The 23942-nt window shown below is 33.3% G+C and overlaps 4 protein-coding genes and 1 pseudogene across 9 annotated transcripts; 2 read left to right on the forward strand and 3 right to left on the reverse strand.

The window, feature by feature from the left end:
• Nucleotides 1-102: 102 nt before the first annotated feature.
• Nucleotides 103-2108, reverse strand: COAD (4-phosphopantetheine adenylyltransferase). Of its 3 annotated transcripts, none has more exons than XM_089612865.1 (8): nt 1866-2108; nt 1485-1754; nt 1311-1382; nt 1134-1193; nt 936-1030; nt 784-853; nt 593-696; nt 103-232 (listed from the first exon to the last, which is right to left on the reverse strand). In XM_089612865.1, exons 2-8 carry the CDS (start codon nt 1602-1604, stop codon nt 211-213), a joined length of 543 nt encoding a protein of 180 aa, XP_089468991.1. In that variant the 5' UTR covers nt 1605-1754; nt 1866-2108; the 3' UTR covers nt 103-210. The 3 variants fall into 3 exon arrangements, with proteins under 3 accessions (XP_089468991.1, XP_089468989.1, XP_089468990.1); XM_089612863.1 differs by lacking the exon at nt 103-232 and adding an exon at nt 374-459 and having other exon boundaries at nt 1866-2107; XM_089612864.1 differs by lacking the exon at nt 103-232 and adding an exon at nt 374-459 and having other exon boundaries at nt 1485-2107.
• A 1115-nt stretch (nt 2109-3223) lies between these two features.
• On the reverse strand, nt 3224-5713 carry LOC149399578 (alpha/beta-Hydrolases superfamily protein). Its single transcript, XM_089613696.1, has 4 exons — nt 4955-5713; nt 4755-4860; nt 4205-4347; nt 3224-3710 (listed from the first exon to the last, which is right to left on the reverse strand). Exons 1-4 carry the CDS (start codon nt 5518-5520, stop codon nt 3434-3436), a joined length of 1092 nt encoding a protein of 363 aa, XP_089469822.1. The 5' UTR covers nt 5521-5713; the 3' UTR covers nt 3224-3433.
• A 1369-nt stretch (nt 5714-7082) lies between these two features.
• Nucleotides 7083-10277, forward strand: LOC149399579 (alpha/beta-Hydrolases superfamily protein). Of its 2 annotated transcripts, none has more exons than XM_089610903.1 (7): nt 7083-7535; nt 7648-7752; nt 7858-7996; nt 8788-8958; nt 9068-9311; nt 9579-9670; nt 9765-10277. In XM_089610903.1, exons 1-7 carry the CDS (start codon nt 7427-7429, stop codon nt 10045-10047), a joined length of 1143 nt encoding a protein of 380 aa, XP_089467029.1. In that variant the 5' UTR covers nt 7083-7426; the 3' UTR covers nt 10048-10277. The 2 variants fall into 2 exon arrangements, with proteins under 2 accessions (XP_089467029.1, XP_089467030.1); XM_089610904.1 differs by having other exon boundaries at nt 7435-7535; nt 7652-7752.
• Nucleotides 10278-11188: 911 nt separating this feature from the next.
• LOC149399580 (phenylcoumaran benzylic ether reductase TP7-like) lies at nt 11189-12532 on the forward strand (annotated as a pseudogene). Its single transcript, XR_016296661.1, has 5 exons — nt 11189-11371; nt 11445-11516; nt 11585-11822; nt 11902-12105; nt 12197-12532. The product of XR_016296661.1 is annotated as a phenylcoumaran benzylic ether reductase TP7-like (transcript).
• Nucleotides 12533-14382: 1850 nt separating this feature from the next.
• On the reverse strand, nt 14383-22368 carry LOC149399581 (truncated transcription factor CAULIFLOWER A-like). Of its 2 annotated transcripts, XM_089612193.1 has the most exons (8): nt 21891-22361; nt 17575-17659; nt 17195-17268; nt 16990-17089; nt 16855-16896; nt 15691-15732; nt 15298-15413; nt 14383-14742 (listed from the first exon to the last, which is right to left on the reverse strand). In XM_089612193.1, exons 1-8 carry the CDS (start codon nt 22073-22075, stop codon nt 14625-14627), a joined length of 762 nt encoding a protein of 253 aa, XP_089468319.1. In that variant the 5' UTR covers nt 22076-22361; the 3' UTR covers nt 14383-14624. The 2 variants fall into 2 exon arrangements, with proteins under 2 accessions (XP_089468319.1, XP_089468320.1); XM_089612194.1 differs by lacking the exon at nt 15298-15413 and having other exon boundaries at nt 14599-14742; nt 21891-22368.
• Nucleotides 22369-23942: the final 1574 nt, after the last annotated feature.

Consider the following 23942-nt stretch of genomic DNA (forward strand, 5'->3'; position numbering starts at 1 on the left):
TTTCAATCGTATTTTGTATTTTTTTTTCTTCTAAAAGTAATGTAATAACAAAACCCTCCGTTTTTAAAATGATTCAAAGAATAGTAATTGGTTAAAATAAATTATTGATATATTTCTTTTTTACATTAATCAATCGCATGTAGTATGCCAATAAAAGTGCAGTGGACCAAGAGACGAACGAGGATGTTGAATAATACATATTTCCAAGGTCTAGGGGACTTTATTTAGTATCCTGTTTAAGAGCAAAAGTTTTGGCAAAATTTAGGTACGCACGTGAACAAGAAATCAACACGTTGATTAGTTTTGTGTCTTTCCTTTAAATGGAAACAATTGATTAGTTTTGTGTCTTTCCTTTAAATGGAAACAAAACAGCAAGCCAAAACTAATCACCCATACTACTCTCAATAACGTTACAATACAACTTTGCTTCACTCATCACGTCGTTCTACTTCATCAAAACTACATAGCCAAAAAAACATATTCGTAATCATACCACAACGAAACTGGCTAAACTGAGATTTATTAGCGAGAAAAAAAAAACTTCATTTATTGTGACAAAAAAACATAAAATAAAAACTGTGGACGAGCTTACATCTTTGGCTGATTCTTGGCATTCTCAGCCTCAAGTCTCCGAAGTGTTGACGAGCTAAGCTTCTCTCCGCTGGAACCTTCGGAAACTAGGTCCACCACTTCAATCTGCTTAACATATATAGATATCGAAAATAAAATGGCTATTAAGAAAAAAAAAAATGATTTGGACACTTCTAGGAAAAAAGAAAGAACCTTGAGTTGTGAAAGCCCTCTTTCAGCTCTCCTCTTATTCACAGAAATTCCACCAGGTAAAGTTTCTTTGCTGAGACAACCAAATAATGGTTAATCCGAGTCTCAAGAAAAAAAAAATCAACTGAAGGGTTATTCAATTGAAAAACGCTAACCTCACAACAATGGCTTCCAAAGCTTCATCAACAATAGAAGGTCCGTAAGGGTCAGTAATCGGTTCAGCTTGAACCGCCAATTCTGGTTTAATTGTCTAAACCCCCAGAGATTACAGCTATTTAGTTTTATACAACGATCGCAAATCCAAAATATAATTATAGAAAAGCTTAGAGCTTTGGAAAAAGTAGTAGTAATACCTTAATGTAATTCTCAACATTTCTCATCCTTTCCTCAATGGGCTGGATTAACTCACCAAACTGTAAAACATTGATAATAATAATAATAAATAAAAAAACGTCAAATGAATTCAAGAAATAAAAAATCCAATATTACTTCTGTTATTAAATCATAAAAATGAAAAAAAAAACGTTGACCTGTTTTTTAGCGAGCATTGGACCATCACAAACTCCGATCACAATCCTATCTCTTGCCATCTTCGCCGAGGCCTGAACTATCGAGATATTATCCAACTATTAAAAAAGGTACAAAATTGACATATATATATATATATATATATATATATATATATATATACATAGAGAGAAGACCTTGAGAAAGAGACGGTGACCGTCGTGTAAGCGGTCAAAAGTACCGCCGAGAACCACAGCTCCGTAGGAATTCTCCGGAGACAACTTCGATTTTATGTCCGATTCTTCCAATACAGCCATATTTCTTTTTTACAATGCAGGAAGCGGATCTGGTTCGCGGTGGTCGAAGAAAGTAGCGTCGGCGAGTTGGGGATTCGAGAGCGATTGGGATTTCGAAATGTAATGGGTTTCGGGGAATCGTTCGAGATCGTTGGGTGAGGAAAATCGGGACTGTATTCAATGATAAATAGACAGAGATTCAACGATAAACATCGTTCGAGTTTGATGAGTGAGCGAAATGGGTTTACAGTCAAATAATGCCCAGAGAAGATAAAGACGTACCAGAAAGAGCTTGCTTAGCCGATACACACAGAGAAGAGCGAGGGTTTTCCGAAACCCTAAAGAGAAGAAAACACTTAAGTACGGACAAAAATGTCGAAGCAGGAATAGCTTGGTGAGAAACAGAGAAAGAATTTCAACTGTCTTTATTTTCTTTCAATTTTTTTTTCTTTTTCTGGTTTTGCTCAGTGAAAGAGAAAGGCGCTTAATTGCGTGGGTTTTTTTTTTTTTTTTTTTTAATACATGTCTCTCTCTGTCTTTACGTTTTTTTTTTTTAAAGTACAAAAATAAATAATTTGTTGTTGTTATAGGGTTACTGGAGCGAGATTACAGACACATGTTTAACTAGTCAAATAATGCCGCTTGCGATAAACAATTTGTAATAAATGCATATAAATAAATAATTATTATTTAATAAATGCATATAAATAAATAATTATTATTTAATAAATGCATATAAATATAATTAATGCATACAATTTGTAACGAGAAAGGGAAATATAAATAAATAAATGCATATAAATAAATATTTTCTGTATTTATGGGAAACAGTGCCGATATAAATAAATTTTTACAATCCATACTTATCTAATTTGTAATTATAATTCACATATATGCATATAAATAATCATATTAATAACTATTATTTCATTTTTAAGAACATGTCTATTTTAGTCTTTTTACTATAATATATTTATTTTACCAAACGCTAAATCAGCCTTTGTTACCAGCAACAGCTGTTTTATAAATAGTTTACCAAACACCTGTCAGTTTTTGAAAAAAACAGTTTTTGAAAAAAACATTTTTTTTTTAAAACAAAGCTATGTCAAACGGTGCCCTTATTGCTTACAGAGTTCAGACAGATATGGGTTCGGTAGAGTTTTGAGTCGCTCATATGGAGCGAAGAAAGAAAGAAAGAAAGGGTAGGCGTGTAATTTCGCCTCAAGTTGTTGGTCCAATCCGTGTGAGTTAATCCGAAATTAACCCGAACCAAACTGGCGGTTCAAAGCCGACCGGATCAATTAAGTCTAACCTCTCAGTCAACATTTTCAGATCAACAATTTCAACGATCAATAACTTCAGAAACCCCCAATTTCAATACCGAAAACCCTAAATCAAAGCCGTATAATTATTAATAACAAGCAACAAATTACATACATCTTTTGCGCCTGTCTCCTACTATCCCAATTTCGTCTGGTCAAGCACCACAGAAAAACTACGAGTCTCTTCAATATTGGTTTTCAACTTTCAAGATCATACTTGGAAGCACGGGAAAAGAACTACTAGGTAGATATTACTAAGTTCTAATTAATATATAAACATATATATTGGCTGCAAGATATTACTTAATACAAGCATACAGAACACATTTCGTCCAATTTGATTATAATTTTAAAAAAGATGGATACTAAATAAAGTTGATTTATTTCGAGCATCTGAAAGAATACACTTTGGCCCTCTTTCAATTCACAATTCCGATAGAAATGTGGCCTCACCATATCTCAACGAGCTATACAGTAACCAAATATCTGACGGAAAAAAATAAGTACTCGATAGAAGAAGAATGATTTTCATATTTCGCAGGCTCTATGGGGATCAGCCTTAAAACATCCCTCAAGGAAATTTTCGAGCTCCGACGAGTAAATTTTGGGAAAATTTCTGTAATGATCGACATGGGGTGACGAGACGAAGTTGAATGCCTTAACTTCCTTTCCAATCCGCCTTTGCTCTTCAAAAAACAACTCGATTGACCGGTACGGAATCACTTTATCGGCCGTGCTGTAGAGGTAAAGCTGAGGACAAGAGGGCTGGTTTCCCATGAGAACCGATTCCAATTTTCTTAACCTCCTGCAAAACAAAGCAATGCATAACTGTTTTCTCAATTTTTTTTTTAATGCTTTAGGGCAATTAGTCTTTGAATTGTGTACGAGTGACATTTTGGTCATCAAACTGTTGATTTTGTAGAATTTGTCTTTTTTTCATAAAATATAATTCTTTTATTTTCTTTTGATGAAAATGGAATTAAATACAAGCAACCTGAAACATATTTACAAACTTAAAATTTTATCTTATTTATTTAAAATTTGAAAAGTCTCATTAAAAAAATATAATTTTACTCTTAAAACTCGAAATTGTTTTATTTTGTCTAGAGTTTCTTTTATAAAACTCACAAAAACTTACTCAAAAAAGTTTAATACTTGTATGAAAATTACTAAAATGTAAAAAATCAACCACTTGAAGACCATTTTTCACCGAAAAAACAAAGTAATTTGGGTGACCAAAATGTCACTAGATTCAGGGACTATTTGCGCAAAAAATAATGAGAATCGGCTATTACTTACTGATCAACATTGGGGAGCTTTAATATGTGAAAGAAGAGCTTCTCTAGTAACTGTAGAAGCATGGTTTCGACCAAGGGCTGGTCGTTCTCTTGTTGTTGGCTTCGTTTCTTGAGAATGGCAGCGGAGAATCCTGCTGCCCAGACCTGCAATCCGATTCTTAAAATGGCGAGACACATTTTCCACAAAAAATATCATCAAATGAAACAAAAAGACAGTTCGAAGTCAAACCAAAGTTCATCTGTTTTCAGCAAAGTCAATCCAATCTCCTAGATGGTTATGGACAAGAATTCATAAAGCTGGTATTCAACATTCTAATCTGATCGAATCATATGTAACTAAGAACGTATAATTTTCCGACTAATAATCACACACACATGCATAAAAGGGATAGAAGAATTATGAATGTGAAATATGCTTTTGTACCACAATATGTTATTCCTTACCTATCATTACTAGCTAAGCAAAAATCAGAGTTTGACACTGCAATACATTACTATATCTATATCGATTCAACAACTACACATCCTTAATGTGACAGTGATTCCAAAACCTGAGGATTGAATGGTTCAGCTCCCCCAGAATCTACAACACACCCTTTAATCCTCTCCATCATGTCCTGGTTTCTCTGCAAAAATATTTCAAGAATCGAACCATATCTGCCCAAAAAAAAAAAAAAAACTCGGTTTTTCTAAGCTTTCATTCATTCCAAGAAAGACAACAAAACTTGCTACCAACGGAAAGAGCACATACACAAACCAACCAGTATTGCTAAACGTGTGAAACACCAAGCACCGTTCTCGACCGTCCGATCCTCTCTCCGATACCCAGGAGACGAGCTCATTGGTCAATTCCGAAATCTTAATATCGACCCTCCGACCGAAATCGAACCACAAAGTTTCTCTCACGTCGGTCACGAATGTCACGGCATCGAAGCCTCTGGTGTTGTACCAGTCCACGTACCTCTTCAAGTGCTTCGTCTCGGAGCCGAGCCACCCCAAGAGAACAACCTTCACTTCGCGTTTCTCGCCGCCGTGAGCGACGGAGTTTCCCTCTCCGCCGGCGACGACGCCACCGGGTTTCTGGCTCCACGAGAAATCGCCGTCGTTTGGCCGAGAATCCGGAGATTTGGAGTGAAAGCACTTGCTAGGGTTCGAGCTTAGGGACGAGAAGGGGAGTGAGAGCCTGAACCGGTTCGGGTTCGAGTAACGACATGCTATCGAGGGTTTGGCGAAACGACGACAAATCATGGCCGATGATTGCGTCGTTTTGACGAGCAAGTGGCGATTGAGGCTGAGAAACCTCACCGGAGCATCCATGGCGGAGAATGGGGTTTGGATTTGGGCGAGAAGAGACGAGCAATACGATTCCAACGAAATTGATTATGATATTGTGAACGATTCTTCGTTAGTTAAGGTATGACCGTATGAGTAACGAGTGTAATTATGATTATGTAACTTTGTCAAATGTTTTACTTACATAACTGAACTATCTCGTTACTTCTCTCAATTTCAAGCATTTATAAACTCTTAATCTCAAGTGAGAATTCGTGGGCTTGGCTTGAACACTAAACTTATTTGTGCTTACAATAATCATGCAACAGTCCAAGACTCCAATGACATTTTGTGATGTTAATTTTCAACGTCGGCTCAAACTTACATATTTAACATGTATCGTACCATCTCAATAAAAAAAAAAAAACATGTATGGCATGTTTGTTATTTTCCGCTCGATATTTGTTTATATACACGTGTTAGAGTTAATGACAACATAAATATTTAATATTTTCGATTTTATATACTATTTTTTTGCCATAAAAATACCAAATGTTACTAAATGAAAATAAAATTATACATTTTAAGATCAATGTATATATAATTTTCGATCTGAAATCACCAAAAATCGTCCACCTCTTTTCGAGTATCCTCTCTGCCGCGAGGCCGTCGGAGGTCCACAGTTTAGTCATCGTCCGAGTTCCGAACAAATAGAGAGACGCCAAGCACTAAACACTCGGATGCCGACGAGAAATCAATTCTAAATAACACGTGGCTCCATCTCAACCGTCCCTCACAATCATCATTGTCATCATAATTTTTCCATTCCTCTTCATCGATGATTCTCACGTGTTTATGGTGGTCCATCCATTCGTTTAGCACCTACTACACCTCCTGTGCACTCAAAACCAGACCTTGCCATCGGTATAACTTTATCCTACTTATAATACATATATACACACATTTGCATTTTGGTGGATTTAAATGGATTAGATTTATGTTGCAAAGTACAATTGTATTCATAAATTAAGGTCAAAGTTCTAGGAAACTAAGCAAATAAAAAATAAATTAGCGAAGAGAGAGAATGAACTTCGAGAAGTTCCTTCGAAGGATAGGTCTTCAGAGAAATACTAGAGGACCGGTTGATGCTAAATATGACTTCCATTCAGTGTTGAACTTGTTGGACATGATATTTTTTCGTTTCTTATTTTGTTTAATTGCTTAATTATTGTTAAAGGAAAAAAATTAGATTGCCTTTAAAATCTCAACTTTCAATGTGAAATATTATAACGGGCGTCTTGACTCTAAAGTCTTAACACATTTGTGTTTGATATTAATGCCAATGAAAAAAAAGTGGTATTTAAGCTATAAAATCGAAAATATTAATTAAGTATTTATATCCCTATTAACTCTCTCTCTCTCTCTCTCTCTCTCTCTCTCTCTCTCTCTATATATATATATATATATATATATATGTATATATATATGTATCTTAGTCCATTTCATTCTTTTCAAAACTCGCCCAATTTTTTAAGTGGTGGATTTTATTTCCTATTTAAGTTTGATAAAAAAAAAATGCTATCAAACTGATACCCAAATCCAATGTTTAATTGTAAATACATGTGGGCAATCATCGTCATTTTCTGTTTCAAAGCTTCTAGCTTTGGTCGTATCTCAACAAAACAAAGTAAAAACGACTTGTCGTTTGAGATTAACGGAGCGATGACAACGACACGATTTGGCGGTGCGCTCTCTAGAGAAAGAATCTGATTGAATCATTGGTTCAGTGGCCTCCAACACTTCCATAAACTCCGCGGACCACATTTTTTATTTTTATTTAAATTCTTTTGAATTCATATTAATTCTTAACAACTAAGTATCTCTCTCAACTTCCCTCGTACTCTACAAGTCTTCTGGTTGTCTCTGAGACATTACTTATAAACACACGAGAATGTCTTGCTCTTCTAGTGTATCCACGTCAAATCTTAGAACAACCGAGCTCTTAAACCCCATTGCCAAATCAAGCAAGCTCTTTGGTCCCGCAAGAACGCTTCACTATAGTAAGATCAATTCTATTTTTTTATTTTTTATTTCTTTCATATGATTTGAGATTGGATTGTGAATAAAGAGGGAAACTTTGATACCGTGTTTGTGATTTGATTTTGTTGCAAGAAAGCAAGTGTGAAATAGGGAGAAGAGGGTTTGCTTTCAAAGGAATTGTGGCTTCTGGGATTTCTTCAGTGATGGGTTCTTCTTTGGCAGCTGACCCAACTCAAGGTTTACTATTTGTCTTCTTCAAAACATGGATGATGGCCATGTTTCATTTCTTGGAAAGGAAAAGGAACTAATTTTTTTTTTCTTTTTTTTCTTGTTTTTTGTCAGGTCTTGAGAGATTAGAATTTAAGGCAGATGGGTACAATTTTTGGACGTGGCGTGGTCACAAAATCCATTATGTGGTACAAGGACAAGGCTCTCCGGTTGTTCTCATTCATGGCTTTGGTGCTTCTGCTTATCATTGGAGGTTTTTTTTTAGCTCTTTAGCTATATAGCCTTTGATTATAAATGGGTGTTTTTTTTTTGTATTTTTTTTTTTTTGGGGCTAAGGGTGTGTTTGGAACCTAGATAATGGGAGGGAAAAATCCCTCATAATTTCTTTGTGTTGTTTTTTTTATTTTTATTTTTTTGTTAGGGAAAGATAGAGATATCTATTAGCTCTTACTGAGCATCAGCCAAATTGGCTAAAAGTTGAGTTCTGAGGTCTCATTTGTGAGACCTTAAACACCAAGGGAATGAGCAAAATGTCTTCAGTTATGTTTCCTTCTTCCAGATCAAACGAAGAAGGATTCCGTAGCAGAAGGAGCAGTTCTTTAGAATCGGAATCGAGTTCAATTATGTTATTTGTTCGGTGGATTTGAAGGAAAATGGAAGTGAAAGGAAAATGAGTGGGAAAATGCATACCTAAAGAGAAGATTCCACTTTCTAAACAAAACCGGGTGGAAAATGAAATTAAAAGAAATTTGGCATTAAGTTATACCCTTTTGATTATCATTATTTTCTTTGGATGTTAGAGTTTTGGTGACCTGAATCGGTTTTTCCGGGCCTGAAAAGCCCGTGCTGCGACAAATCTGATTTTACAGTTTCGCGACTTTGGCATGAAGTTTTGTTTCCTCTCGGATTGTAACCAGTTTTTCCGACAAACTGATAATCCACTTTTCTTATTGGGTTTTTCATGTATATTTGTGTTTTATTGCTTTACCTTCATTGATTTCTAACACTTAAGGATGATAATTTTTCTAATTCTATGCAATGAAGGTATAATATACCGAAATTGGCGAAGAGCCATACGGTTTATGCCGTTGACTTGTTGGGGTTTGGGTGGAGTGAGAAAGCACTCGTCGAGTACGATGCGATGGTGTGGAAGGACCAAGTTATGGATTTCTTGAAAGAAGTTGTGAAGGAGCCAGCTGTTTTGGTGGGAAACAGGTAAATTATTTATTTATTTATTTAATCAGAATGAACATGGTTTCGTGATATCTATACTTAAGCACGAAATAGCGATGATCATCAATGACGATGGACTTGATTGATATAGCCTCGGAGGGTTCACTGCTTTGGTGTCGGCGGTCGGGTCGCCGGAGCATGTCACCGGAGTCGTGCTTTTGAATTCAGCCGGGCAATTCGGAGATCCGAATAGAGAAATCACGATGCCTGAAGAGGAATCAACATTACAAAGAGTCGTGGTGAAGCCGATTAAGGAGGCTTTTCAGCGTGTAGTGCTCGGAGTTCTTTTCTGGCAAGCTAAGCAACCAACTCGTATTGCCTCCGTCTTGAAAAGTGTGAGTCCACTTGCCAATTTTTCTTATCAAAACTTAAAAAAATAGTTCTCTCGAGTTTCAAAATTATTATTTTTATATCTTTTTTTGTCGCACAATAGGCGTACAAGTACTAGAAAAAATGCGACAACAGAATGGAGTTTGATAATCATAAGTGATAGCATACCCAAAAAAAGAAAAAATAGAAAAAAAAAATCAGTGTAGATTCGGACAAATTTGACATGCTCTCTCTCTCTCTCTCTATATATATACATATTTTTTTCTATATAGGTGTATAAAGATACTGCAAATGTCGATGACTATCTCGTGAACTCCATCACTATGCCAGCGGCGGATCCAAACGCCGGAGAAGTTTATTACAGGTCCAAAAAGAAAATTCTTTATCCATGTGTATTGATAAAGAATTTTATCTTTTTAGGCTAATTTTATTAAAATTTTTGTTGTTGGCCCTCACAGATTGATGTCTCGGTTCATGTTGAACCAAACCCAATACACTCTGGACAGTGTCCTGAGCGAGATGACTTGTCCGCTTTTGTTGGTGTGGGGCGATTTGGACCCGTGGGTGGGTCCCACCAAGGCCGACCGGATCAAAGAGTTTTACCCGAAAACGTCCCTCGTGAAATTGCAGGCCGGGCATTGCCCGCACGACGAAGTCCCCGAACTCGTTAACAAGGCTTTGCTCGATTGGCTCTCCACTCTGCCCACTAATAATATTAAGGCTTCTCTTCCATCGCTTTAAAAAAGCACATTTTTCAAATGTATCTCTAGGTTATACTTTTAGAGAACCGATTTGGAAGTAATTTATAGAATACGCAGTTCCTTTGTGAGACAATAATCTGCGAATGTAATATTCAATGGTCACAGTTTTATCTGACTTTTGGTGCTCATATAATATACTTTTTCTTAATTTGTTTGGTTTATTTGCATGTTAACTTTCCCTTTCTCTCCAACATGAGTTTTTTTTTCTTACATTGGCTACTTTGGTAATTATTAGGAATTTTTATTTTTATTTTATTTAATCTTGTTTGTAAAGTATATATTTGCACAAAAGTATAACTTTTGAGGTAAAGTTTATATCAATGATCACAGTACTTGGTGAAGTATACATTTTTGCATGTTCAAATTTTGTTGGCCAAGAAATATGATTTTTTTTTCCCCCATCTGCTGTTGTGTTATTGATGAGTTTTCTTATTCTATAATTGCGATACTGTGAATATTACGGAAAAATACATCCAGAGATATGTTCCATCTGAGTTATAAACAGAGTGGATTGTTGTCGAAGCTTACAAGCCATCAGCTAGATATTTCGGCTATAATGTGAGCACAAGGAGATCTATAAATTCTGCACGGTTTCTCTGCGAAACAAAGCAATCATTCTCCGAAATGGAATTACAAAAGGTATTACTCTTAGCTGGAGAAATTGCGCATATATTCGTTGATCTGCAGATAAAAATCGACTGAAATTTGAATTCGCCTCTCTCTTTCAGGAGTGTCATAGGAGGAGAAATGCAAGGAAGATTGATAAGCTTTCACATGTCCCAGAATAGAACCATGGTAAACATATTATTATCAACATTTATCAAATTTTCTGTTTTGTCCATTTTTAATTAATCAATAGACTCCAAAGTACATCCTCCAACAATAGTCAAAATGGACAGAAAATAATTATTGGGATATGATAAGATCAGTATAAAGGAATAATCAATTCTATTGGACTATTAAGAAGCCACGTGAACAATGTGAATCAATATGCAATCAAGATGCTTATATAATTTCAAATTCATATTGAGAAGAACAATTGAGAGCTAATCCACTCATGACCAAATAATTCAGACATTTCCAAAACTTGGTTTTCCAAAACATTGTTGGAGCAAATTACAATGGGTGAGAAAAGTAGGGTTTTGGTGATAGGAGGGACTGGTTGCCTTGGAAAATTCATAGTGAAAAAGAGTGCTAAATCGGGTCACCCGACTTTTGCACTTGTTAGAGAGACCACAACTTCTGATCCTCAAAAGTCGGCTCAACTTCAGGGCTTCAAGAGCTCAGGAGTTACATTACTCCATGTGAGTGAACATAGTAGCCTTATGAGATTGTTGAGACGTGATCATATATAATAATTGAATTTTTTTCCCTCAGGCAGATCTCTATGATCAAAAGAGTTTGGTTGAGACAACAAGTATAGTTGATGTGGTGATCTCTGCTGTGAAGGTGAGATCCAAATTTAATAAATAAATAAAATTAATTATTAAATTTGAAACATGGTAAATTGGTAATAGAGATTTTAGCCGTCTGGATTTGGGATGGATGTGGATCAGGTCCATCCGATTGAGCCGGTCCGTCAAGCTTTTCGGAACAAAGCAAACATAAGGAGAGCCATTGAAGCCCAATGAATTCCTTACACTCTAGTCCTCTGCTACAGCTTCGCCAGCTATTTCCTATCCAATTTTGCGCAATTCGGCTCAAATGTCCCTCCGCGGGATAGAGTCGAAATACCAGAAGACGGGAATTGCAAAGGTATAACCACCATTTCAAAGTTTTTCGAGTAGTAAATCTGAAGCAACAAAGTTGTTTGTTTTGTTATTTTTTCTCTCAGCAGTGTTTGTGGGTGAAGAAGACAATGCGAGTTATACGATTAAAGCGATCGATGATCCGAGAGCCTTGAACAAGATCCTTAAGATAAGACCGCTGAAAAACATGTTGTCCTTCAATGACGTTGTAGCTCTTTGGGAGAAGAAGATTGGCAAAATCATTGAGAGGATATACACCTCAGAAGATCAGCTTCTCAAGAAAATTAAAGGTAAAACCATGAACTAGTTTTGTTTGTTAATTTTGTTTGTTTGTTTGTTCGTATGTTTTTTGTAAACAGTGCTGATAATTTTACATTACAGACTCTCCTTATCGAATGAAGATTGCATTGTCTATATTTCACTCAGCATTTGTGAAAGGCGATGATTCGATCTTTGAGACCGAAGGCTCTTCGTGTGTCGAAGCAACAGAGCTTTATTCCAAGGTTGAGTACACGACCATTGACGAATATCTTGATCGCCTCGTGTAGAATCTGCTATGATTATCGTCCTCTCTTTTTCTTCATGAAAAATCAAATCGGTGTATGTGCTGATACAGATGCGTAGGATTTTTTTGTAAGTGGTTGTATTATGAACGAACGCTCCCATATAATTTCGTCATTGTTTGAAGTTTAACTTAATATTAAGTATTAAAAATCGATAAAAGCCGAATTATTCTTGTTGTTGACGGAATATTCCATGTGCTTAAGAATACCGTCTTGTTCTAGCATGATTGCTTCCTTATTATGCCATTAGGAATATATTATTGATGAAAATATGATTTTTTTTGTTTTTGTTTTTAATGTCTGGAAACTTCTCAAATATAATGTGTGAAGGGAAAATCACATATATATTCATTTATTTCCTAAAAATTTACCTTATATCTTCATATTAAAAAGATAGTTTTTAGTAAATTGATAATATATTTACTGGATTTATTAATTTTTTGCACTAAGAAATTTATATCAAACAACAACATTTTCTAAAATATCAACTTATTATACAAAGATTCCGGGATTCAGTATATCAACGTATTTGAATAAAATATTTAAGCTAATTTGATCAATTTTGAGACGGGTGAAAACATAATTGTTTATTTCCACTGTATAGATACTTATTAAACGTGAAATGTGCTCTCTGAAACTCCTCATTAAACCAGATTATAGTTTTGTCATGGAATTTTTCTTTGAAAAAAATGGTCTTCATTTAATTTGTGACAAAATTATGAAGAGATTTTTCCCGTCTAATTTTGGGACCAATACGGACCGATCGAGTCCATCCTATCGAGCCCAGTGGAAAGTGTTTTTAGGGACAAATGACAAATAAAGCATTAGAAGAGCGAGACAAAGTGGTTATCATAGGAAGTGGGAAATACAAAGGTATATATATATGATCAAATCACGTGACTTGTGGCACAAGAAAGTCTCAAGTTTGTAACTGAGATTTTTTTTTTTTTTTTTTTTTTGCTTGTAATAGAAATGTTTATGGACGAAGAAGACATCCTTTGTCATTGTTTATATCATAATTTATTTCATGTGACACACACGTGCACGCCCACACACCCTAGTATGTTTCAGTTTAACATATTCTCCAGTAGATGAAAAGAATTGAAAATCCATCAAATTTATAACTAAAATAACCAATACAATTAATCCCATAGTAGAGTCGTTTTTATCCCTACTTAAATTATTGGTATAAGTGAAGCTACAAAAAAGTACTTGACCATGTTAAGTTCCATAATTAAAAAAAAAAAAGGCACTTGGCATAACTAGACAAAACATAGGCTATTATTTGTATTTATAAATCTTCATAACTAAATTCACGTGAGAATATACATGATGCAAAAAAAAAAAAAAAAAAAAAAAAAAAAAAACTGTCTGCCTTAAATGAAAAAAAAAAGTTTATAGGCATATGGTCAACACTTACACATTGTCATGTCTCCTTCAAAAGAGTTAACTGCAGCAACAACTCTAACACTTCCTAACCTAAGTTGATAAGGAAAATCATAACAAGGTTTTGCTACCGTACTTCTTAACAAAATAGCTACATATAGGTATGTCTATCTAAACTAAAGAGCAATACCCCAAAACATGAAAGTAAAATATACTGGAAAAGTCTACGTACGGGCAATTGAATAATCAGATCGGCTATATATTCTTAAATACTTAATAAGTCTTTGAATTCACAATGATCAGAACTGAGCAGATTATATTTATATATATAATAATATAAGACCACTAATACACACACAAAAGAAAAAATAGCTCAACCTAGCTTACGCATGTATATATAATTAAAAGTTATTTTTTCATCTCTATTCACAAAAATTGATCCCCTGTCTAAACTAAACTGACATCATTTTTTAAAAAGATTAAATATAAAAAATACATAAGATACTATACCTTAATCTAATGCACATATATACTTGAACTTAATAAAAGATAAAAAGAAAATAACATAACACTTTACACTTAAAGTTAGAGATGTTCAGTAATTGTTATTCTTGACTATATCAACATTCCAAAAGTTAGAAACACTAACGAATTTCATACCATAAGTTATTTTAATTAATATTTTTCATATCATCATCACACAACATATATAGGTCCTTTACTAAGTTTTATTGCACTATAATACTCCAACATTTTCTCATAAACAAAACTAAAAAAATTATACACCCACGTAGATATACATATAGATATGGATCCGGATGTATATCATAGGCTTGAACAACAGCCTCTCTTGATACACGTTATATATTTGAAGTTGCAAAGCATCCAAGGTGGCACGAATAGAGTGGTTCGAGGGTTAGGTCTAGATCGTTCCTCCTCGTAGCCTCCGGACCTTCCTCGCCGTTACTATACATTCCACTGCGGCAACTTATTATCGTAAGGTATATTTATAAAAATGGCCAATAAATAATAACAATTATAACAGCTTTTGAATATATACTTTTCCCTGGTATAATAAAAAAAAAATGCTACATACTTACCGTACCAGTTTATACCGTAAATGGTCAACTGAGACAATTTACACATTGTGATAAGAGCAAGTAATCTTTCAATTAATTATTATAACGCTACTTATATATGTGCCTAATGATTATATGTACAATGATCATAGTAATAATATACTCCTGAATTCTCTTTAAATTATGTTTGACTAGCTGTCTAATATTTACTTGAAATTGAGTTTTAGATCCCTAGGTCTCATGCCTCACCTCACAATATCAGGTAAAGTGGATTACTAACAACCGGATTGGCCAACAACTCTAAGCTGACTAGTTATATATTATTATTGCCATATATATACCTAAATACACTAATGATATATTACATAACCATTCCATTTGATAAGTTTGATATAACTAGAAGTTATGTAGAATTTTATAACTATTTGAGGGATATGATAATATATATATTTACCCCATGTTTAAGCAGGGAATATTTTGGGTCGGAGGAATCACAAAGGAAGCATTTGCCATATGTGTGTGTGGCTCCCATTGCATCATCTGCTCAACATTTTTCTCCTTTTCCTTTATCTATTGTTAAATAATCCAAGAGAATAATTGTTGTCAATATAATATAATAGCAAAAAATCATAATCACGTTTAATAAAAAATTCGCCCCTGCAATATGTGATCAGTCTCTTTTCTTAAATAATAATAGTAGATGCTTTAACCACAATTAATGAATCCAAATCTAATATGTAATCGAGTATACATCAATAAAACACGGTTTAAAGAAAAGAAAAAAATTATAACAGCATAGAACTGTAGTAAAAAAAAATTTAATAAAAATCAGAACATTATATTTTACCTGTTTTTCGAGCATGTTGTTCTGGTCTCTCACTGCCTTCTCCTGGAGAAAAACACAATTATGGAAGCTATATGTTTGACATTTTTTTAAAAAATAGCAAAACAACTTCTGAATTTTTTAGATACTTCCAAATTAACCTAAAAATTGTTTCTATGCGCTAGGGTCTTATATGCCTACAAATTCTTAAATAAAAAAATAACGACTATCTTACCAATATATTCTTTCTATTACATGATTTTATCTTATATATCGTTCTTATAAAACGTTGTTAATTACTTGAAATTGGCTGTTTTTGTTTGTTCGCAAAACCTGTTGTTTTAAGAGATGTTGAGAACATCTAGGCTGAGACATTAAATTCACTTTCCACGTCAAATTTCTATGACATGAAAATTATGCAATCTCTTTTTTGTCTGATTTGTTTCTGAGCTTTTTTTGATCGACCAATGAAGTTTCACTAAGTACATTGGGAAACCCTAACCAATGACACTAAGCTGGGAATGTGTTATATAAAAAGAATGTTATAAGGTTACACACTTAGGTTTTTGTGAGAGTCGTCATCGTCGAAAACCTGATCTTAGGTGTGCATTTTTTACTCTGATGTTATTGATCGCCATTGTTGGAGTTTTGTTAACAAAGTTGTTTTGAGTTGTTCTAATTATTATTAAACACGCATTGTTATAAGAGCTGTGAAACACTGAGAGAATATAGTGAGTAAAAAGTGAGAGAAATTCAAACAGAGGGGAGTCTGGGTTAGAGATTGCTAGGGTAGCTTAAAGTTAAAGAAAATTAGAAGATGATCATCTATAGTTGTCCCACGTAATATTTATTCTACCAGCTCCCCGAAAACAACGTTCGACTTGCATGTGTTTTAAGTATATAGCTAGCGTTCCTTTAGTGACGTTCTATTTTCACCAAGAGTATCAATCCCTCTAGAAGTAAGCACGCGTGGTCGAACTGAGTTACCAACTCCTTATCTCTTTTCTTACAGTTTATTTTAGTTTGCCTAATCTGAGAAATTGCTAAGCTGTTCATAACTTGTTAGAACATATCAAGAGACATCACGAAAACAGTATTTTTATTTTTCATAAAAAAAAATATGATTTCTATATTATTTGATATATTCATCGTAAGAAATAAAGTGTGATATTTATGCAGCCAGGTTACCTTTTTCTGGAGCTCGGATATGGTCTCGTACATAAGTTGATTCTGCAATACATTATCAGCTTTTTGGTTATTTAACGTGTATATATATATTATATGTGTAAGAGTCAAACAATAGGCTGTAATACGAGAACATACTTTTCTTGATCGAACATGTTTTAGAGACGTTTCAAGTTGTTGCTCCAAATTATGGAGTTCCTTTTGACTCATAGTGTCCAGATCTTCTCCCAAATAGTGCCTGAAGGTTTCAAAAGAGAATTATTTTTACTTTATAATAGTAATGATATACATAGTCTAATTATGGAATAACAGATTATAAAACATATAAAAGGAATTTATGTACCTTCCGTTTCGTTGCAAAAGTTCAATCTTAGAAGAGAGCCTAGCAAATTCCACACTCCAGTTTTCATTCATCATCTAAGTACATCAGAAACACTATAGTGCATAAGAAAACAAAGAAAAGTACGAAAACCTAATAATAGTGTTTTTTTTTTGGTAGTATATCATCAAATCCAGTTCATAAACTAAAAAAATAATTATTTCAAAGAAAAAACTACAATATTAACCATATCATCAGAAAGCAACGGTGAAACTGCATTAATGAATTTATATATAGGGGCTCTCTCATACATACAGTTAGAAGTTCCCTTAGAACACGTAGTTATTTTAACAGTACTTTGCTTATAGTAAGAGAAAAGGTGAAAAACAAAATGTATGAGAAACCTGATAGTTGGATTCAGACTGCATTGTTGACAATTGTCTCTCAGCATAACAGTACCGATCATAGCGTTCCAATATCTTCTCCATTCTGTCATAAATTAACAAAAAGAACGATAAAAACATTACCCATATGATTTTATAAATTAAAGCATTCACAACTCCATGATGCCAGAAATGTAGATATACCTACACACACACATATACATATAATCTAAAGTTCAAACAACTAAATATACTTTCTCTCACTATTTATAGTAATTTAAAACATAAATTTATCAAGCAATTACTAACAAATAAGATGATTCTTTCCTCCAAACAAATAGGATAATTTACCAAACAAGTTAAATTGTTTCAGTAGTAGCTACGAATTCTCTTACGGAAAGTCAAAAACAACTTTTTTTTGGAGCCTAATACTTTGCTTTAAGTGCACGAACAAACGTATTTCGAGATACACACCTACCTTCGAATTGTCATTTCTGAAATGAAATTTTTTAGAAATGGTTTTAGTTGTTATTCCAGCGTGTAAGGTAATATTCAATGAGTCTATTCTAAGCTAAAACAAACTAGCTATGAAGTAAGCTAAAAACTATGAATCGTCAAGGTTAGAATAAGAATTACACTTGCGCGGAAATCTATGCTCAATATATCATTCTATAATCTCTTAATTATCACACTGACGCACTCTTCTAAGATATTTAAACACGAAAATCAAAAGTTTATGAATTGTGAAATTAAGGATTCTATATTTGCATTTTATAACTTTCTTTTGAGCTCATATTATGGCTTTGAGCTTAACACAGAGAAGGCATTTGGTAATGCTTCCGTAAGCTACGTTTGGTTTTTTACTTTAACTATATAGTCTTAACTTAATTTAGTATTTGTTGAAACTGCTTATTAATAACTTCAAAACATGTAAATATTTTTTTCCCAAACACTTAATTAAACAGTTTAGCTAACATCTATGTGCTTTTGAGAGTATCAACGTTATTTTTCTTCAGGACAATCTACAACAGTTATCTTAGAAGAACACAGTAATAGTAAACTAGTTATAGGGGTCCTATGACTTGCTTTTGACTACAAAAATTCAAACAAATACATATACAAACACTGAAATACATATATTATGTTCTATGCATCAAGTTAGCTCTCTCTCTCTCTCTCTCTCCCTCTCTCTCTCTCTCTCTCTCTATATATATATATATATATATATATATACACTCACACACATAGTTATATAGACCCTTATTCTACTTTGCAATTTTACTAGGCAAGACACACAAATGAATACACTGACTAATAAGAACATAAAGCAGACTTTTTAGTTTTAACGAATGTAATATTATATATGAGATACGAGAATTTGTCATTTTAATTACTCGCAAGAACTTCGATCTTTTTAATCATGGTACAATTCCTTATATACCGATAGATTTGTAAACATGTAGGTAATCACAAATCACATGTTGGCGTCTGTTTTGATTCTGCTTTTTTTTCTTTAGAGAGAGAAAAAATGAATCTGAATATAGTATAACTATGATTTATCTATATAATTATCTTAAGCTACACAAGAATTAGTTACATATTATATTAAAGGGTTATTAAGTTATATAGCCACACGGATATAGTGAATTGAGATATAGCTCACCTTTGATTAATTTATTGTAAATAGCCAAGTAGACTTATTAACAGATAAGTAAAAGACTTATTTAAAACAGCCAAACATATATTTTAGGTAGTTAATAGGCTGCCACTTACGCAAGTTGGCTATTTACAAAGTATTTACTAAATGTTGGCTAATTTACAATTCCTATAGTTTAGGTGGCTTACGTAGCCAATTTTTTGTATATTAAAAGAGGGCACATCCCAGACTTGAAAACATTTTAAAGCAAATTAGACATCTCTATTTATTTTAATTACTAATAGCTTAATTGCATTTTCCTTAGTAATTAGTGGGTACTTCAAATTGTGAAAGTATTATGGGGTTCCATCTCAAAACCAATTGTTAATGAGAGGAGTAATTCATGACCTTTATAAGGTCTTGTTAGTTCCCATTCACTTTCGATGTGGGATTCCTAACACGCCCCCTCAAGATGAAGGCTCTTTGCGTTCGCTCATCTTGGGCCGAATCCCAATGATTGGATCGAATATCCGTTTGGGCTTAATGAGAGGAGTAATTCATGACCTTTATAAGCTCTTGTTAGTTCTCATTCACTTTCGATGTAGGATTCCTAACACAAATTAACATATATATATAGACAAGACCATAACGCTTTAGCTTCTTTAACAAATTAATTAGTATATATGTATCTAAGAGATCAAAAACTTAGTCAAATATACTTCTTTAAAAAAATACTATTACATTCATATTCATAACATTTACCAGAAATACATAGGATTATAGGGATTTAACAGCACTTCTAACAAACAAAGATAGCAGAATAATGATCCCTAGAATAAAATTCTGTATTCAATGCTTTGTATAGAAAATATAACATCAGATTAGATATATTATCAACCTCAAATTAAATTTCTATATTTTAAGTTCACACCTATGCTACTATGTGTTTGATTGTTGTAAAAATAGCCCAATGTCAGCCTTTACCCTAAAAAGATATTGCCCATTGGTTTGTTGTTTCATTCTTAGTCTATTTTCTTTATGCAAACTAGACGGATCAAATAATTAAGGCAATACACCACATGTTATACTAATTAATTAATTTGGTTTACTTGCAACTAATTATATTCCCTTATATTTTCTGTTAATAAAGGAAAACAGCTCCCCGGAACCTCAAAAGCTAATACACAGAAAATATGGATTATATACAAGAAAAATAATAAGTATTATACTTGAGGGTACGAACTTCAAATGAAACGATATATTTTGTTTAAAGTTTTGTTAAGGAAAAAAAAACATTAAAGTCATCACAAAATAACATCATCAAATATGTATCCAACAAAGCATGGTCAATACATTGGGGAAAAATGTTTTAATTTGCTGTATTTGTAAATTAAGCTCGTAAATTGAACTTCATCAATACAAGTTACGATATGCTGGAACCGCAAGTAAAAAAATTGCAAGCAAGTTGGAATTGAACTCATAACAACACACATGTTATTTGTAATTACTTAATTTGATATCAAAATAGATTTGACATTCAAGAAACAAAAATATTTTAATTTGCTGTATTTTCTTATCTTTTTATAAGAGATTGTCAAACACTATCTATTCTAAATAACTTAAACTTTCTTGGTAGATCTAGGTTGTAAAGATTTAACCTATCAATAAAATATTTTATTTCCAAATAGGTTGTAATGTACAGTCAATTCAGATAAATAAACTATACAAGCTGTACACCATATGCATGTTATTTATAGCAATTGTACAGCAGATTTTAAGGATCACATATTATTAACCACATATTGTTTTTCTTTTTCTTTTGCTTTTTATTGTTCTCTTTTTGTACTGTTAGTAAATCTTTTATCAGATAAGACCCTCTGATAAAAAAAGCTACCAAAAAAATAAGGCCATAAAGCTCATGAATATGAATGAAACAGAAAAGACTCTTACCCAAAGATCTATATCTCTCACACAATATAGGCTGTATTATTAACAGCTCGTTTAGTCAAATCCATAGCGTTTCTACTTCAAAATAATTAGGTAAGGGACAGCTGTAGCAATTAGAAAAATAAAGCAGTTTTTAAAAAAATATGTAGAGAGTACGTTGTAGAAGTGAAGATCACTATATTATAGATCAGAAGCGAGATCTCATTTTTTTAACGTTTTTAAAGGGTTAGTGCTACTAAGATTTTCATCAATATTTTTAATTTAGGCATACATGAACTATTATTGTTATTTATCTCTCCAAAACCCATAGCCCTACTGATTAGTATACACGAACATAACTTTTACCTAATCCTTAACCCAAACTAAACAAATATCACTGACATAAGAATTCGGTGATAGAAAAGGAATTGTTTTATTAATAATCCATTAAATAGCATTACTAGTCAAATCTTTCATTTTGACTCATGGATATTATGTCTCCATATACACATACTTCAGGAATAATCAACATAAAATAAAAATAATAATAATAACAAAACTTTATATCGTTGACAAAAAAAAAAATGTAGAGAAACAACAAATCGTTTTAAAAAAAAGAATGCTAAGTAAAAGAACCCAATTAAAAAAATTCATCAAACGGTTATATGATATATATATATATATATATAGAGAGAGAGAGAGAGAGAGAGAGAGAGAGAGAGAGAGGTATATGTATATATATATATGTGTGTGTGTGTCTGCGAGTAATTCTTACCCAGAATCAGTGGAGTATTCAAAGAGCTTTCCTTTGTGAGAGAAGACAATACAAGCAACTTCAGCGTCACAGAGGACAGAGATCTCGTGGGCTTTCTTCAACAATCCATTTCTCCTTTTGGAAAAAGTCACTTGCCGATTGATCTTGTTCTCTATGCGTTTCAGTTGAACCCTACCTCTTCCCATTTTTTATTTATATATAATTTCTTTCTTTTTTTGCTAGTAATCGTTTGTTTCTTGTGGGGAAAATAAAAGCACAAAGAAGGCAAGTTCACTCAAACATAAAAAGAAACAAATCCCCAACCTGAAATCTGAAAACCCCAATTTAAGAGAGGGCTTGAAAGAGGAAAGAAAAGGGTTTGTTTTCCAAATGTGAAGGTGTCTCAAATAACATGTGAAATAAAACCGCTTACTAGGTATACTATATATATATCTGTAAAAAGGAAAGAGAAGTGAATGGAAGGTTATTGAAATAAATTATGATTACTACGGATGGGTTTGTGTTAATTGGGAATTGAACTAATATTGTGGCTGAGAGAGAGAGAGAGGGAGAGAGTACACATTTAGTGGTTTTGAGGTCAAAACCACGGTTGTTTTTTGGAGATGCGTTGTCGATCTTTGATTGGTTGTCTAATTGTGTGCATGTCGTTATTAGCTGTAGTGGAAAGTGAGAGAGGATGGGATATTACAAGGGTATTGTACGGACACACTCAAAAAAGCATTCATTGCTTCTGTACCATCAATCTACCAAAGATTCTTCTTCACTTTGATTTTTTTTTTTTCAATATTATTTTTATTTTCATTTTATTACTTTTTGACGCATTTCTCCTTTTTTTTTTTTATTGTTGCTCGAATTACCCCTTTGTCGTCTTTTAAATTTTAATCCTGATAGTAGGGCTAGGGCTAGGACTAGGGCTATTCCTTACTTTCGTTTATTGGAGAGAAAAACATAGTGGTTTCTTTCGTGGAACAAGGATGGGTCCGAGCGTCCTTAGCACTGAAGTGTAATATTTTAAAAACAAACAATGTATTTTGTTATTTAAATATATTACCTTGCTGGCACTTTATTGAAATATTTACACGGTCAAAAGAGAACCCGACTCTTCCCCTACTCATCTGAAATTTAGTAATATATGTCCTTTACAATTTCATAAAAATAAAAACTATTTTACTCTACTCATCGACCATATATTACACTACCAATTACCAAGTACTATGAGCACATGTGGTTCTATCCACAGCCTTTCATTGTCATAGGCATCTTCTTTTATCATTTAAAACGTATTAATTAAGCAATATATACAATATGTAGTATATTTTGGTCATCTGATAAAAAGCACTTCAACTAAATAGCAAAATTTTCACCACTCTTTTAATATTGGCAACAGATTCTATAATGGTATATATATGATAACAAATATCAGGGTAGAAAACTATATATAAAACGCTGATTACAAAATACTTAAAGCTGTGGATCTTTGATTTTTAACAAGGCTGCCTATACTAGATTACAAGTATAATTCAAAGGTTACTCGACCGGACTTCCAAAAAGGATGTTCGGCGAGGTTTTAAGGAGATCCATTTTAAAAAAAAGACAAGCAAGTATAATGCATATTTATTTTCGGCCGACATGCTCTTTAATTGACAGCGAAAGCGATCGACGCAGACTCTCTTAACCCCGACGACACTCTCCAACTATTTCTCGGGTACCAACTCTTCAACACCACCTATATGGTATTCATATAGTTGCACAACCTTCGCCGAGTTCCATATCGGCCACTTGATGTTGCGGAGCACAAGACATATAGAGAGCTCCCACGAGTTTCGAGCGTCCTATCTTTGCGTCTTTCCTTTCCTTGCCACAAAAATTCTCATTAGTCATCTGTGAAGGGCACATTTAGAATTGTGGTATGTTGTCAAATGAACCTCCGTGCCGTCACCGAATTGTTTATTGTGATTACGGATACACCAATTCAATTTAGGTTCAATTTTTTTTTTTTATTTACTGATTTACATATACTAAAATTTCGAGATTGGATTACTAAAGGTATAT

The sequence above is a fragment of the Urtica dioica genome, chromosome 4 (genome assembly GCF_054948205.1).
Source record: "Urtica dioica subsp. dioica isolate 48M chromosome 4, U.dioica_male_clone48M_v1_H2, whole genome shotgun sequence".
In the NCBI taxonomy this organism is placed as follows: Eukaryota; Viridiplantae; Streptophyta; class Magnoliopsida; order Rosales; family Urticaceae; genus Urtica; species Urtica dioica.

What these genes read in the sequence shown, in the direction of transcription:
- LOC149399578 (XM_089613696.1), bottom strand. Translation starts at nt 5,520, where the DNA reads ATGGATGCTCCGGTGAGGTTTCTCAGCCTCAATCGCCACTTGCTCGTC. An exon ending in AGCAATACTGGTTGGTTTGT is followed by an intron (nt 4,861 to 4,954) that starts GTATGTGCTCTT and finishes TTTTTTGGGCAG; the next exon opens with ATATGGTTCGATTCTTGAAA. An exon ending in CTGAACCATTCAATCCTCAG is followed by an intron (nt 4,348 to 4,754) that starts GTTTTGGAATCA and finishes ATCGGATTGCAG; the next exon opens with GTCTGGGCAGCAGGATTCTC.
- LOC149399581 (XM_089612193.1), bottom strand. Translation starts at nt 22,075, where the DNA reads ATGGGAAGAGGTAGGGTTCAACTGAAACGCATAGAGAACAAGATCAAT. An exon ending in TATCCGAGCTCCAGAAAAAG is followed by an intron (nt 15,733 to 16,854) that starts GTAACCTGGCTG and finishes GTTTTTCTCCAG; the next exon opens with GAGAAGGCAGTGAGAGACCA. An exon ending in ACAACATGCTCGAAAAACAG is followed by an intron (nt 15,414 to 15,690) that starts GTAAAATATAAT and finishes ATTTAACAATAG; the next exon opens with ATAAAGGAAAAGGAGAAAAA.
- LOC149399579 (XM_089610903.1), top strand. Translation starts at nt 7,427, where the DNA reads ATGTCTTGCTCTTCTAGTGTATCCACGTCAAATCTTAGAACAACCGAG. An exon ending in GGCAGCTGACCCAACTCAAG is followed by an intron (nt 7,753 to 7,857) that starts GTTTACTATTTG and finishes GTTTTTTGTCAG; the next exon opens with GTCTTGAGAGATTAGAATTT. An exon ending in GCTGTTTTGGTGGGAAACAG is followed by an intron (nt 8,959 to 9,067) that starts GTAAATTATTTA and finishes TGATTGATATAG; the next exon opens with CCTCGGAGGGTTCACTGCTT.
- COAD (XM_089612863.1), bottom strand. Translation starts at nt 1,604, where the DNA reads ATGGCTGTATTGGAAGAATCGGACATAAAATCGAAGTTGTCTCCGGAG. An exon ending in GTCACCGTCTCTTTCTCAAG is followed by an intron (nt 1,383 to 1,484) that starts GTCTTCTCTCTA and finishes TCGATAGTTCAG; the next exon opens with GCCTCGGCGAAGATGGCAAG. An exon ending in CAATGCTCGCTAAAAAACAG is followed by an intron (nt 1,194 to 1,310) that starts GTCAACGTTTTT and finishes AATGTTTTACAG; the next exon opens with TTTGGTGAGTTAATCCAGCC.